This window comes from Hermetia illucens, chromosome 3, assembly GCF_905115235.1.
Source record: "Hermetia illucens chromosome 3, iHerIll2.2.curated.20191125, whole genome shotgun sequence".
Lineage (NCBI taxonomy): Eukaryota > Metazoa > Arthropoda > Insecta > Diptera > Stratiomyidae > Hermetia > Hermetia illucens.
This window is the reverse complement of record NC_051851.1, coordinates 103,628,588-103,643,935: the sequence shown is the minus strand read 5'-3', so window position 1 is coordinate 103,643,935 and position 15,348 is coordinate 103,628,588. Positions and strand designations below refer to the sequence as shown.

General features: G+C 43.9%; 1 protein-coding gene across 1 annotated transcript in view; it reads left to right on the top strand.

Annotated features, from left to right (window-relative positions):
- The window catches only part of LOC119653015 (acyl-CoA desaturase), a 49,986-nt gene extending 42,466 nt beyond the window's left edge, over nt 1-7,520 (top strand). The window contains exons 3-6 of the mRNA XM_038057452.1: nt 3,236-3,366; nt 6,559-6,950; nt 7,012-7,187; nt 7,239-7,520. Of these exons, the coding sequence (XP_037913380.1) occupies nt 3,236-3,366; nt 6,559-6,950; nt 7,012-7,187; nt 7,239-7,402 (863 nt within the window). The 3' untranslated portion in view covers nt 7,403-7,520. The remainder of the gene's footprint in view (nt 1-3,235; nt 3,367-6,558; nt 6,951-7,011; nt 7,188-7,238) is intronic.
- The last annotated feature ends 7,828 nt before the right edge of the window (nt 7,521-15,348 follow it).

Genomic DNA, 15,348 nt, shown 5'->3' with positions numbered 1-15,348 from the left:
AAGGGATGAGATGGGAGTTGGGGGTGAAAAGGAAAGTGGATTAGGAACGGCATGAGCCGTTTTGGTTGGGAAGAGGCACGTATCGGTTATCACCGTTATAGGGAATGACGATTTGTGGGAATTGATTCTTTTGGAGGAAATTTTGCAAATTTGGCAACTAGTGGGTTGAGATGTGACTGACCTGGAATTTCACTGAATGCCTGGCCATGACGGCATCGAGTCGCGGCGTTCGGGAAGTGTTCCTGAAAATCTGGCTGGTTATGTACTTCGAACCATCGTCGTTTTTTAATATGCCGGTATAGTAGCGGAGAATTTGCCTTTCGTTGAAGCGTGGTCTCTCAATTTGTCTAGGGGAATACCTGCCCAGAAGGTGAATCCGAACGTGATAAAAGGTCGCCTCAACTGTTTGTAGCAGAAAATCTTGCTGGAATGGGTTTATTGAACCGAAGGATAGGATATAAGGATTTGAAGGCACCGTTTAGTACCTCATAAACATGAGGGATGTTGGATAAATTGAGGGTAATGATGATGACCAGATAGACAAATTGTTTAATGTTAAGAATGGGAATTGAATTGATGAGGAGCTACAGGTTCTTGATATAGATATTCCCGCGGAAGACAATCACTTGACACTTTTGAAGATAGAGGGCTAGTTTCCTCTTGGTAGAGTATCAGTAAAGCGCATCAAAATATGAATTCAAGCGGGCTTGCTCGCATACTGTGTCCTGCATGGAGGTGTAAACTATAATGTTATCGGCATATCGAAGGATGGTTATGGGATTACACTTAAGAGCGGGTTTGCTGTGAAGAGCTAGAAAAAGGTTGCCGAAAGGACGGATCCCTGTGAGATGCCAGCAAGATTGATATAGGAAGAGGAGGGCTGCTACTGAACTTTGAGTTGGAATTGCCGACTATCTAGAAAGCTAAAGATTAGCTTGCAGAGGTGCAGATGGGAATTTAAGATGTTATTGAGCTAAAGCATATTGCCATATGGACCTAAAAACTTTCCTTGTGACAGCCAACAACCGTATTCGGTTGACAGCCAACAACCGTATTCGGATTTCATCGCCCTAGTTGTTATGGGTTACGATTGCCGACGATAGATAGAAGAAATTATCAACGATCTCAAAGTTTTAGTCTTCTATCTGTATTGTTCCCGTTGAACCAATGCGGTTTGATATTGTCAGTTGGTTGGCTTTTGGCGTTAACATTGCCACCATATATTTTGTCTTGTCGTTTTTACGTGCAGCCAAGATCTCGCGCCTCCTGCTCGATCTGGATGAAGACAATCTGTACGTCTCGGGTCGGTCTTTCCATAATGTCGATATCGTCAGCGTAGGCCAGTAGTTGGGTGGACTTAAAGAGGATCATGCCCCTCGCATTTACCTCAGCATTATGGATCACTTTTTCCAGGGCCAGGTTAAAGAGAACACATGATAGGGCATCCCCTTGTCTTAGACCGTTGTTGATGTCGAATGGTCTCGAAAGAGATCTGGTCTCGCACATGAGTCGGGATCAGCTCAGTCAGTCTTATCAACTTCGTCAGAATACCGAATTCTCTCATGGCCGTGTACAGTTTTAAACTGGCTATGCAATCATATGCGTCCTGAAAATCGATGAAAACATGGTACAAGTGATGCCCATGTTCCAACAGTTTTTCCATCCCTGGAATCTGATCTGTTGCTAATTTGCCTGGAGTGAGGTCTCTTTGGTATGAGCCAATGATGTTCTGAAGGTATGGGCTATCCGAACCAGCAAGATAGCAAAGCATATCTAATAGATGGTACTCACCATCATGATACCTCTACAATTGCTGCACTGTGTGACAACTCCCTTTGTATGTACAGAACAGATAATGCCTCGTTGCCATTCGTCTGGCATTGATTCGCTGTCCGACACTTTCAGTACAAGTTGATGAACCACGTGGTGCTAGCTTACATTCATCGTCGAACTAGCCGTTTCGACCCTTTTTGCGACTGGGGCCAAGTATGTGTGTGGCCGTATTTATGATAATGTTCTTCATGTGACTGTTGATGTTTCATCTCCAGGATCTCTGTTGATTGTGGTTATCTTGGCATCCATTTCTTCCTTATATTTGTTGAGGACTCTACTGTGGGTGGCATCAGTGCTAACACTCACCTGATTGTCAGAGGAGACTTTGGGTGGTGTTGCTATTCGAGGCCAGAGCACTATGCCAACGAGATAGTGATCCGATTCTATAGATTCTGACATTAATCAATACTGAGAGGTGGCCGCGTTCGATCACCACCTGGTCAATTTGGTTGAAAGTGGTCCCGTCTGGAGAGGCCCACGTATGTTTGTGGAGCGCTTTCCGCGCAAAGCAGGTACTTCCAACAACCATTTCGTGTGACACTGCTAATTGGATAATCCGCAGTCCGTTATCATTTGTATTTTGATGTAAGCTTTGGGAGCCAACGTATTACCTGAATGTTGGCCCTACTTTTCTGTTTAAATCCCCAAGTATTACTTTGATATCGTATCTGGGACAGGTTTCGGGGGTTCGTTCTACCGCCTCGTAGAAGGCATCCTTCTCTGACTCTGCAGTCTCCTCTGTAGGGGCGTGAACGTTAATGGGGCTTATATTTCTAAATTTGCCTCACCAGCGCAGAGTGCTTAACGGTTCGCTTATGTCTTCAAAGTCGATAACAGCAGGTTTCTTTTTTTGGCTGACTAAGAAACCTACTCCGAGCACATGGTTTACTGGATGGCCACTATAATATATGGTGTAGTGGCTCCTTTCCAGGAATATATATTTGTGCATATACCGGGACGGACCGTATTTTGAGATCTAGATTTCATATGGGTGCATAACTGTGATATTTTTTTTGAGAATTTTCGGTTGTATAAATTCTGAGAGCGAGACCTATTTCCGTTTTTGGGCCACATATTTTGAGCCCTATCTCCCTTATATTTCACCCAATATGAATTTCGTAAAGGGCTAATCGAGCTCTTTCATTTGATACCCCACATGATCATATTCTGTGAAAAAAATTGTACACCCCCTTTCGCTTGTATGAGTAACCCCCCTCACAGACCACACCTTCTCATAAAATTTCGTGACAATCGGCCCAACCGCTTTTGAGTAAATCAGGTGTGACAGACAGACAGACATTGAATCGATTTTAGTAAGGTTTTGTTTCACACAAATCCTTAAATGAATCTTCCACAAAAATTTTGTTAAAAAAACTGTATCCACTATTCTTTATATTTGCAGTTTTCGCGACGATACTTGCAACTGGAATCGGAGTAACTGCTGGAGCACACAGATTATGGTCCCATAAATCTTATAAGGCTGCAACCCCGTTACGGATTTTACTTATGTTTTTCTTCACAATTGCAGGACAAGTAAGTTGTCTATCTAGAATTCAATATATATATATATATATATAGTGCACAAAACTGGCCTGGTTCCGCGTCAGCCTCTCATCCTCCTCCCCGTTTTCGTCATAGAATTTTGTGTTCGTTTTGCTGCTATACAATTTTTACTTGCAGAGCATTATTGTGGTGATACTGAAACTCACAGTTTCATTCAACGTGAAATGGGACAAACAATACAAACCATGAAACCATATGGATGAAGAATGTTCTAGAAATGAATATTTCCACACTTTGAGAAAAATATCCTATTTAATATAAGGGTGGAATTATCTTTATTATGAAAACAATTGCAGTTTCAAAAGGCCATAATACGGTTACGTTTTTTATTTTAGTGTCACATAATTTCGACTTAGAATACAAACGAAGTCGGGAAAGCGGAAGTTGGACGCTTCAGGTATAAAAAGTTTTATGTTTCCCTGTGTGAGAAACCTTAAGTACGTAATCTATGTTATGTACATAAATTAAAAGCCGCGGCTAACCAGGTATACACATATCTACTATATTGGTTACTACCCGCAAGCTTTACTAGCACGTATATATTATGTCTGCAAGCTTTACTAGCGCATACATATTATATATGTGTATGTGCTAATAAAGCTTGCACATGGCCACCTGGAGTAATTGACACTAATATTCAAATAACCAAAAAAATTCAAAAAGGAACACTGTAGCTTTTTTAATAATAATTGGATTGGATTCAAACTTTCCAGGATTATATCCTATGTTATCGCCTATGGTGCTGTCAACTTTTCTACTTCTGGATTAACTTAAGAGGAGTTTCCCGTGGTAATTTACTATTATTAACTTTATTTGTGCAGATATCTAGGGGGATGTATTTTGAGAACTAAATTTTATATAGATGCATCACTGTGATTTTTTTCTTATTTTTCGGTTGAATAGGCTCTGAGAACGAGACCTGTTTCACCTTTCAGGGTACACATTTTGGGCCCTATCGCACCTATACTTCACCCAATATCAGACATCAGTTTCGAAAAGTACTAATCGAGACCCTTCATTTGATACCCCACATGACCACCTGTAAAAAAACTTTACACCCCCCCCCCCCTCCCTCCTTTCGCATGTATCGAGAGCCCTCCTTCAAACTCATTATATACAGGCACCACTCATTGCATGTAAAGGGGCACACAGATCACACGTTTTCACCAAATTTCGTGACAATCGGTTCAGCCGTTTCCGAGTAAATCGGTTGTGACAGGCAGAAAGGCAGACAGACGGACAGGTAGTCATGGAATCGATTTTAATAAGGGTTTTATTCCCTACAAAACTATAAGGAGTTGTAAAATTATGTTGCGTTCAATATGGGTCCAACTGGGCAATTTTTGCCTCCAATCATCCTTAAATACGTTGTCATTTAATATTAATTATAATTAACAAATTTCTCTGAGAATCATCGAATTTCATGGTGCAGCACTGATCTTGTTCGTATATTTTCGTAAGCGATTTTTCTGTTTTCGGCAAATAATATTCTGTAGCTTGCGGTAGTCGGTCAGCCCAGATCTGAACCCTCAAACTGGTTCAATTATCCTTTTCCAGATTTTTGTGAAGGCTTTGTGAAAGCTTATAACAAGCAGAATCAAGCAGTTTCCGACCAATTTTGGACTATGGTGGCACCCGATTTTCAACATGCAGTTAAAACGCATTTAAAAAAAAATGTAATTATTAACCTTAAAGCTTAACTGGCCATTAATGTGCTTTACCTAGTCCACTTGTAAGGCTTTGGCTTCACAGACAGTGTAAATTCTCGCTCTTTTAGCGAAGTCATTCGAACATCGCTCGGATCGATAAATTCGCACTTCATTACGCCGATCGACTAAATCTGACATATGGCATTTTACCTGTGAATTCTGAACGACCCGGAAAATCGAAAAACCTCTGGCCAAATAGGGGGTTCCCCATACATGCAATGGGGAGATCTGAACATTTTTTCACTTAATGTACCAGTGTGTTAGTTTCGATATAAACTTAAAAACAGGGGAGTAATGGGTCAAAAAGTGAAATTTTTGGATACCGTTCAACCCAAAAGTCTGAACGGGCTGCCGCGCTTATATGAAAACTAAGCCTCGCAATACATCCCATTCCGATGTCTTCTCAAATATACTTAATAATAACATATGTCTTACTAAACTTTTGAAATTGACCGCAAAACCCCCATTAAGTTCATCCTGGGAGTACCATGATACAGAATAGTATCGTGCACAACACTGGAGAGTTTCGAGAAAATTTGGCCACTAGTGTCAAAGTTATAGCAGTTCATATTTATCAATTTCACCCGAATTTACTGCATCTTAAGCCATGGAAAATGGACAAAAGTTTCATATAACAAAAAGCTTCTTTTCCCTATTGCTTTTTAAGATTTTTAAAAAAACAAAAGCTCATAAAAATCGGTTTAATGCCAGTTTGTCTGTCACACGTACTTTTCTCAGAAATGTTTATACCGATTAACAGTAAATTTCGTGGGAAGGTGAAAACTGTGAACGCCCAGCCATGCAGTGAGTTACATCCGTCGACGTTTAGTTTAAGAGGGGAGCCCGCATACATGCAAAAGGGAAGTGTAAATTTTGTTTGCACCGAATATAGTGTGGGGCATAAAATGAAAGGCTGTCTTAGTTTTTTGACATTTGTTGGAAAGGCGGAGAGAGCAGGGTAATGATTCCTTTCATGCATCCTTTACAGAAACTACCAAATCAAAAATCTGAAAGAATCACGGAGCTGCCCTATACAGTGCCCAGTCCTCAAAATACTCTTTATACCGATTTTTATTCAAATTAAGTTGATAATAGTATTTTACTATGTTTATGGGAAATTAGCCCACCTTAAGTTTATCCTAAAGTCACCGCAAATTTGCTCAAAATCGTTCTATTACTGGCAAAGTTACAGTAGTTCAAAGTTCTCTCTTTCGTGTAAATTTACTACAATTCTAAGCACTAAGTATCAGTATCACATCAAAGGGAGTAGTCTGACATGCTAAATGCATATACATAACGGGCTACGTAGAAATGGAATTATTCTGCACCTGCTCTAGACAAGAGACACACAAAACCTTTCAAATCTGAAGCATCGAGCTTGTGGTTTTCGACTTGTTTTAAATCAACTATTTTCGAAAGACAGATATGAATCCTAGTTAACTTTTTTTTGCAGAGAGATGCTTACACTTGGGCGTTAGATCATAGGGTCCACCATAAATACTCTGAAACCGATGCAGACCCTCACAATGCGAAGCGAGGATTTTTCTTTGCCCATATTGGCTGGTTATTCATCACCCCACACCCGGAGGTAGTGCGAAAACGCAAAGCTATTGACATGAGCGATCTGGAAGCTGATCCGATAGTGATGTGGCAGAAACGATACTTCGTACTTCTCTTCGCTTTGATAACAATCGCTTTCCCAGTTCTGGTGCCTTACTATCTGTGGGACGAAAACATTTTCTACTCGTTCTGGATTAATTTCAATGCACGATTCTGTATTGTGCTCAACATCGCCTTCTTCGTGAACAGTGTAGCACACATGTGGGGTAGAAAACCTTATGATAAGTACGCCTGCATTACACTTCATTTCAACACGGAATTATTTTTAACTTTAATCCTCTTGCAGATCTATCAGCCCCGTTGAAAGCATTCCAGTGGCTATTGCAGCGTTGGGTGAAGGCTGGCATAACTACCATCACGTTTTTCCCTGGGACTATAAAACTGGAGAATTGGGCGATTATAAAATGAATGTGACAACCGCTTTCATAGACGCATGCGCGAAAATTGGATGGGCTTTTGAAAGTATGGTATGAGTTAGTATGCAATCCATGTTTAACTTCAAATTCACATTAGGAAAGGTAGTGTCGCCTGAGATGATTGCCAGGAGAGCTGCTCGTTGTGGTGATGGAACTCATTTCTTAAGCGAGGCTTATTGCCACAAAGATCAAGTCTGGGGATATGGCGATAACGATATACCAATAGAGGATAGACTTGAATTGGAGGCTATGCAGAAATAAAAAGTACAAGTTGCAATTGTAATGATATGTATATAAGCAGTGAATTAATTTAACAATAACTAAGCTAAGTAAAACGACAAAAATTAAATTAAAATTTGATTAAACCTATGAAACTTTCCACCCTTTTTCTGCGATGTCGAGGAAAAACGCAACAAAATTCAATACTGGGACAATTTACTCTTAAAGATTGATTAATTCACAAGCATAGCAAAATTTTGCTATTTGAGAGTTATTACTCCTGACCCAAATGTAAAAAAATTTGCTTACTATGTTTTTTCTTCGAATTACATGAAGAATCTGTTACGTGCGCGTGCTAGTATTATTATTATCCAGTTGAGCACAAGTATTCACTATGTTACGCACGTGCAGGAGGCATTCTTGATTGGTTACTACTATTATCTCCTAAGCCTATTATGCCGTAGGGATGGGATCTCCCGCTGAAGGAATAAGCCCAAAATGGTAATAGAATGCACAATCTCTCCTATGGCTCCTGTACCGATCTCAAGAGGCCTACCACAAGAACAAACTTTGCACAGAGTAAAGGCGCACGGGACCCTCAAAAGGTAATGTGATATCATATCACTTTTTGAAGAAGGTTATATTACAATATCACAAACATCACCTTTCACTACCCTAACCGTACATATGGTGTTATATCATTAACATCAAATACGGACTCTCGTCAGCCGATATGACCAAATCACTGGAGTGAACCCCATGGAAAATCTTAGAAAGACACGTCCGCCGCAGCTCCGCCGTCCGAACGGCGGAACTACAGCGGGCGCGTGTGGGATTCACACCCACTAAAAACCACCCCCGGTCTCTCCAGCCCCAGCCCCGCGGGACCGCCATTGAGGTATTACTTCGCGGGGTAGGTTTGCTCTTAGGCACTCATCCTTCTCCTATTTGCAGCTTTCCTCCTTCTTTGTTCCTTCAGCAACTCCTCCTGCATTTGGATGATTGCGGAGCCAACCGCAAGCCACTTCTCCTCGGACTCCAGCATCTCAGTAACTAAGCTCTCCGGGGTCCCGCTCCTGCCCAGTACCTGGTTTAAGCTCCTTCTCTCCATCGCAAATCGTGGGCAGTGAAACATCACATGCTCTGGATCCTCCGGTATGCCATCGCATCTGGGACAGTTCGGAAAATCATCCAACCCAAAGCGGTGCAGATACTGCCTGTAGCAACCACCGTGTCCCGTGAGGAACTGGGTAATGTGGTAGTTGGTCTCCCCATGTTTTCGCTCAAGCCACACCATAATGTTGGGAATGAGCCTGTGCGTCCACCGACCTCTCGCAGACTCGTTCCATCTGCTTTGCCAGAGATCAAGCGACTCTGACCTTGCCGCATTTCCACGCTGTGCATGGCCCTCCATATGTATTGCATTGTACAGGACACTCATTTCTTTGGCCAGAATGTCAACCAGGATCATGCCTGCCACCACCAATACTGCCTCATCTGATGTGGTTCTAAAAGCACTGCAAACCCTCAAAGCCATCCGCCGGTAAACCGAGTTCACCAGCTTCCGTCTCTGCGAGTTTGCAAGCGCCTCTGCCCACACAGGCGACGAGTAGAGCAGGATGGAGCGCACCACTCCGGCTAGCACCAACCTCCGGCAATGTTTCGGCCCACCAATATTTGGCAACATTTTTGCAAGTGCCGTGGTGGCACTGGCTGCCTTTTGGCATGCATACTCTAGGTGTTCCCTAAAACTCAATTTGGTGTCAATTATTACCCCCAGGTATTTGATAGCCGGCTTTGATACGACCGTATGTCCACCGACCTCCACTTTTACAGTGTTATTTTTCCTGCGCTCTCACTGTTTCTGTTGCGTAAACCTCCACATCTTCTGGGTGTTTTGCTACAACAACCACAGCTAGGTCATCAGCAAAGCCGACAATCGTAGTCCCCTCTGGGACGGGAAGAGCAAGCACCCCATTATACATGATATTCCACAACAGGGGACCAAGTACTGATCCCTGTGGTACCCCGGTTGTGACAATGTACTCTTTGGGGCCACCACCAAATTCGCTAAGTATCCGGGGACACCTATGTCAGCCAACGCCCCTTTAATTCTATTCCAGTTGGCGGAGTTGAATGCGTTTTTGACATCCAACGCCACCACGGCACAGCAGCCGCCAGAAATCAGTGCATCTTTTGCCAGGTTTACCACCATGCCAATTGCGTCCACCGTAGAGTGGGCGCATCGACAAACCATTGCTGGCTTCGACGATGGGCAGGAGTCAGTTGTAGATGACTCTCTCCATCATCTTTCCCATTGTATCCAACAGGCAGATAGGACGATACGACGCTGGGTTTCCAGGTGGCTTGGCAGGCTTTGGAAGCAACACCAACTTTTGCTTTTTCTACTGGGCAGGAAATATTCCTTCTTTTCGGCACGCCTCTAAGATGTTGGCGAAAAGGTTGGGCCTAGTCTTCACTGCCAGTTTCAAAGCTCGGTTGGGGATGCCATCCAAACCTGGGACCTTGTTGTCACCGAACCTACCCCATATTTCCCGCAGCTCCTCCACAGTTACAGGCGGTATTATGCCGTCATTTAGCTGGACAAAAATTTGCCTTCCCCTATTTTCGTGGTGAGGGAACAGAGTGGTAACAATCTGTTTCAGGAGGCGCGGACAGGTCACCCGGGGTGATTTCCGCAGCCTTTTCATCAACACTCTGTAAGCCTCGCCCCAAGGGTTTATGTCGGCATGGTCGCATAGATGTTTGAAGCAGTTCTTTTTGCTCCTCCGAATCGCTACCTTTAGGCGGCCACCCAATTGCTTGTGTGCCTCCTCTTGACCGTCGCCACCGGGTTTTCCCCTGAGCCTCTGGCAAAGCCTCCTTGCCCGAAAACATGCGGCTCGCAAACTTGCGATTTCGTTGTTCCACGAGTAGTTGAGTTGCCTACTGGGGAGCAATCGCCTTCTGGGCATAGTCGCATCGCATGCTTCCGTCACCCATCGAGTGATCTGGGTGGCTTTCTCTCCAGCCGTACCACTCAGGGATATGTCGGATTTGAGCACCGCGGAAAACGTGTCCCCCTCGAAAGCTTTCACTGTCCAGCCAAGCATACCACCCGGCATTCTGCGAAAACTCTTTTTCGAGCTCGATCCGCCCTTGATCTCTATGCAGATTGCCTGGTGGTCGCTGTGAGTATAGTCCTCACTGACATGCCAAGCGATTCTACTGGCTAAAGTGACACTCACGTATGTCAGGTCCACTATAGACCCCAGGCCCCTTCCCCGGAAAGTGTACGAAGACCCAACATTCACCAGTACCACGTCCAGCTCCGCGAATGCTTCGAGGAGAACACGTCCCCTCACATTAGTTATCCGGCTGCCCCATTCAAGAGCACACACATTCAAATCACCTCCTATTATGATCGGCCAACGTCCTCTTGCATCCAAAACAAGAGCAGCAAGCATCCGCTCATACTCGACGAGTGTAGCGCTGGGTGGAGCATAGCAGCTGTAGATGTGGATGCCCTTCACCTTCGCTCTGATGAAGCCCTCCTCCGGGTGCTCCATTATTTCCTGGAAGGTTTGTTCTCCACAAGTCCACAGCGCTGCTTGGCCCGTTTGGTCTTTGACCCAAACGCTACCACCGCGGTTTCGGTATGGTTCACTTAGTATGGCCACATCGATGTTTTTCTCGCGGATGGTTTGCGCGAGTAGATCCTGCGCCGCCTCGCAGTGGTTGAGGTTGATTTGTATCAACCTCATCTGCGATTTGTGCCAAGGGCTCTCCTGTATTCCGGGCACCTGCTGCTGCCTGCAATGTGGCGATGGTCCACACCCTCCTTTCCTTTGCACAGTAGACAATTTGGGTCAGCTCCGCAATCCTTGCTGATGTGGCCTTCCACTCCGCATCTCCTGCATTGCTTTCACCTGTCATTTGGGTTAGTGCATGACTTCGCAATGTGACCAAAGCCAAGGCATCTAAAGCACCGTTTTAACGCCACCTGTTTCCTAAGGCGACACATAACCCAGCCTATTCTCACTCTCCCTGCTGCTAACAGTTTGAGTGCGTTTTCCACTGGTAGGCTGATGATGGCGGTTTGTGTTCCCCCATAGGCTTTCCTTAGGGTTTTCACCACTGACTCTTGTAGTCCGGCAAGATCGAACTGTTTCTCCAACGCTTCGCGAACCTCCTCCTTCGTCGTGATTTCATCTATATCTTTGTAGATTATAGTGATCTCCGGCCTGCTAGCTCTTATGTCGGCTTCCTGTTCTAAAATCTTCCCGATTTGGCTCAAGAATTTGTCCGCGGTTACATCCTTCGATTTCTTAAGTTCCAACATAAGATCTCCCTTCTGCGACCGTCTAATACGGCTGACGTTGTCTCCCAAATTGGTGAGTTTGGGGTCTGCCTTCACTTTCCTGAGAATGTCGGCGTATGACCCTTCGCCCCGTTGGGAAATGAAAATCACCTCCGGTCTAATCTTCCTCCGATAATTTCTTTTCCGCGGTTCTACCTTCCTCCAAGCTTCCGCATCCGCCTTTGAAGGTTCGATCCCTTTTCTCGAGGTAGCCACTGCAGTATTTTCACCGATACTTTTCATGAACTCCGCCTTTTTCGGAGTTGAGCCCTTTTTTCTTTTCGGGGTTTGCTGGCCTGTTGAGTCATTCAGCTTCTCGCGCAGCCTCTTCCCCGGTTTCTCTCCTTTTGTGTTTTGAACCGACGTTACTTGAGTTGCCTGGTTCACTTTTCCAATCGGCGACTTCCCCACTCGTTCATCCTGGGCCTTGCCTTACGTCAAACGGATGCCTGTTATCATGGCCCTTATATTTTGGTGAATGTTCCTGCGCTCCTTTATAAACTCACACAGCTCCATGATCTTTTTACCGAGGGCAGTAAAGGCAGCTCCAGACTGATCATTGCTCAAAACATCGCTCGGGTGAATCGGGGTCAGTGATTCTTCCTCATCGAAGACTCCCGCTATACGCTTCCTACTGGGGGTAGCGATCGTGGGGGCTTGTGCCCGTGTGGGAGGGGATCTGCGAAAAATCGAGCTCCTTCTGAACGGATCAATCACTGGAGCTAGTTCAAGTTCCTCCCGTACGCTTGTAACATTAGATGCCACAGTAGCCAAGGTTCCCACTACTGAGGCACTGCGGTCGTTGGATATCGACGGCCGGGAGCCCGCTTGCTCACTCCCAAAAACCGCCGGCACTGGGTTTCCAAAGCCCTGCACCGTAACTTAATTCTTCTTCTGCTCCTCCATGTTTGGTTTTATTTCTGGGTATAGCCAATTTTTATCCACGGGTGGGCGTTTACTTCCCACCTACCCGGCCTGCGCATAAACATACCCATACACGCACATCTCCGGATGCGTGCATGTGCATGGCCATGACACATTCGCCGAACATTCCCTTATCCGCACGAAGGGACGCGCCTGATGGGAGATTTGGCAACTCCACACAGGCATTGGCACTTGACAACCGCACTGGCTACTTGTACTAGGAAATATACTAAAGGATTGATCTTAAAGAATTCATTCAATTGAATTCTTTAGTGGTGCTCCCAAATTTGAACTTTAAATATTCAACTTACTTGTGGACGGATCTAGAACCAAAGTATTTAGATTTGCTCCAAAAAATGCAGACTCCTACATGCAGCAATATGGATGGCTTCGATAACCAGAATGATTTTTATCCGTCAAGTTGCGGGTGGTTGCGAACTTCTTGACGTTTAGCTTGGTTACGAGGCCTCACTTGAATTTATCCCAGTTTGTCTGGAGGAAAGATTTGTCAGTTGTCATTACTCGCTTTTGCAATGCAGAGGATGAGGACAGTTTGAGTTCTACTGCAAAATTGTCAGATTCCCTAGTGGGGTCCTACAGAAGATCACTTGGAAGCTGTGTCGTGTTTGATCCTTCAATGAGATTGTCTTGAGTTGAAGTCGTCACATCTGCAGTTTTCACTATTGCCGCTGCAGCTCAACAGACGAATAGGTTCTCCATTTCGACTTCCTCAATGTACAAGTCTTTTTTAACTAAAAGGTCGCCGACAATGTTTTTGTCGTTCCGGATAATACTATATCGAATGAATTGGACATTAGGTGTGTTTCCAAAATGCAGTAGACTCTGCTTTTAAAGCATCAATCAACACTTGCATTGTTGCACGTTGGGCGTTGAAATTAGGAGAGCAGTGTTAAAGCTGACGACATAGGGTTACAATAAGTTTCATGATGATGATGAACTGAGGGCTTCAAACAATTCGTGGAATGCCTTATTCGGTGGATTCGTGACAGGATAAACAGCTACTCTAGGGAGAATCTTACAGAAAACTTCAAAATAAAAGACGCTGGACTTGTCAAGCTCTGCGACAGTTGTGAAAACGTCTGCTTCGCGCGAAAGATTTCGATTGTTTGACGGTTTTCGGCAGTGTACCTTCTAGCTACCTTTTTCTTTCTAGGTTGTTTGCTTGCGATAGTTCCCCGCGATTTTTCTGCACTTCAAGCAGCTGTGCAGAATCGTACAGTTTTGGTCGATTTGGCGGGTGAACTATCCTTCCTCTGCTGGTCTGACCTTGTCTAGACTCACCTTTCCGTGAAGAATATATTTTACCTTCGTGACTTCATTCTGCTTTATAGAAGACTTGATGATGATCACGGGCAGCTGCGATTTAATTCGGAGTGTAGGGATCCTCATGATAAGAGCTTTGTCTTGTCAACATCAAAATTTGCGATTGAAAGTATATTAAACTGAAGGTATTCAGCTTTCAGAACGTACAGAAATTAGATGGCCCTGTGTTCCGGTAGAGGCCTCTAATAATATAGGTCCTTAATAAAAGAGAGGTACTGGCTGTGACATCAAACCTCTGCTTCGTCAGAAGGGTAAAAATCTTTTCGTACTGCGCGCGGACTCGATGAATAGTCTTGTGAGAGTCCTATCTGCCCTCATGTTTTTAAAAGTTAGTTTCATCAATTTTTCCTTTAAGGTTCGCAGAAATTGAGGTACATTAAGTAAGTATCCGGTTAAATGAGGAATGTTCTGTCCTTGGGATTTTATAGGATTCAGGATAGTAGGTTGGTTTGTCTGGGACAAGAGGGGTGATTTACGTGCCTGGCACTATCGGGTTTATGTAAAACAAAACCTTGTTAAAATCAGTTTACTATCTAACTTTCAATTTTCTCCAAAACGACTGCACCGACTCATACAAACTTTGATGGGCCAATACCTCAATTTCTACTTGCATAAAAATTTTCGACATAAATTGGGAAATAAGGAAGTAAGGAGTCAAAAAATGAGGCAAGGCTCATTTTCGGAAGCTACCCATCCCAAAAATCTGGAATAAAATATTACGCTTATTTGAAATGTGGGCCTCAAAATACATCCCATTCCGATATCTGCTCAAATTATATTATTAATTTTTGAAATTGAACGGAAAACCTGTTCAAATAGATCTTAGGAGTAATAGGAGTGCAGTAACAGATAAGATAGCATCGGGCATAATACAGGAAAGTTTTGTAGTCTTCGCGTAAATTTACCACACCTTAGGCAGTGACATCATAATTAACGAAGATAATTGAGATTGTAAAATGCTAAAGTCCCATATATGAAGAAGCTATTTTTCCCAATTCGTTTGTAATGATTTGCGTGTCTGTACACGTACTAATAATGTTGAACTGTTTATGTGAAATGGGGCTACTATAAGTGTCCTTTGGCACTCTAGCTGCTCTTCCCTAAATCCTTTATGCGTAACCTGCTCTTTCTAGGTGAGTCGATCGTGATTCGTGGGCGACCCGCCAGTACTTTCAAAAAATTTATTTGGCTTTGACGGTGTGGCGCAGCAGGGTTAGGGTTGTTAATTCGACTAACAGATGCCACCACCGGTGTTCTCCGTGGGATAGTAGGCCTTGACAGCTAATTTAGTTTGTAAGAAAAAAATAATTGAATATAATTATTGAGTTGCTAGCGAACCATCGACCGGGCAGGTCGCATT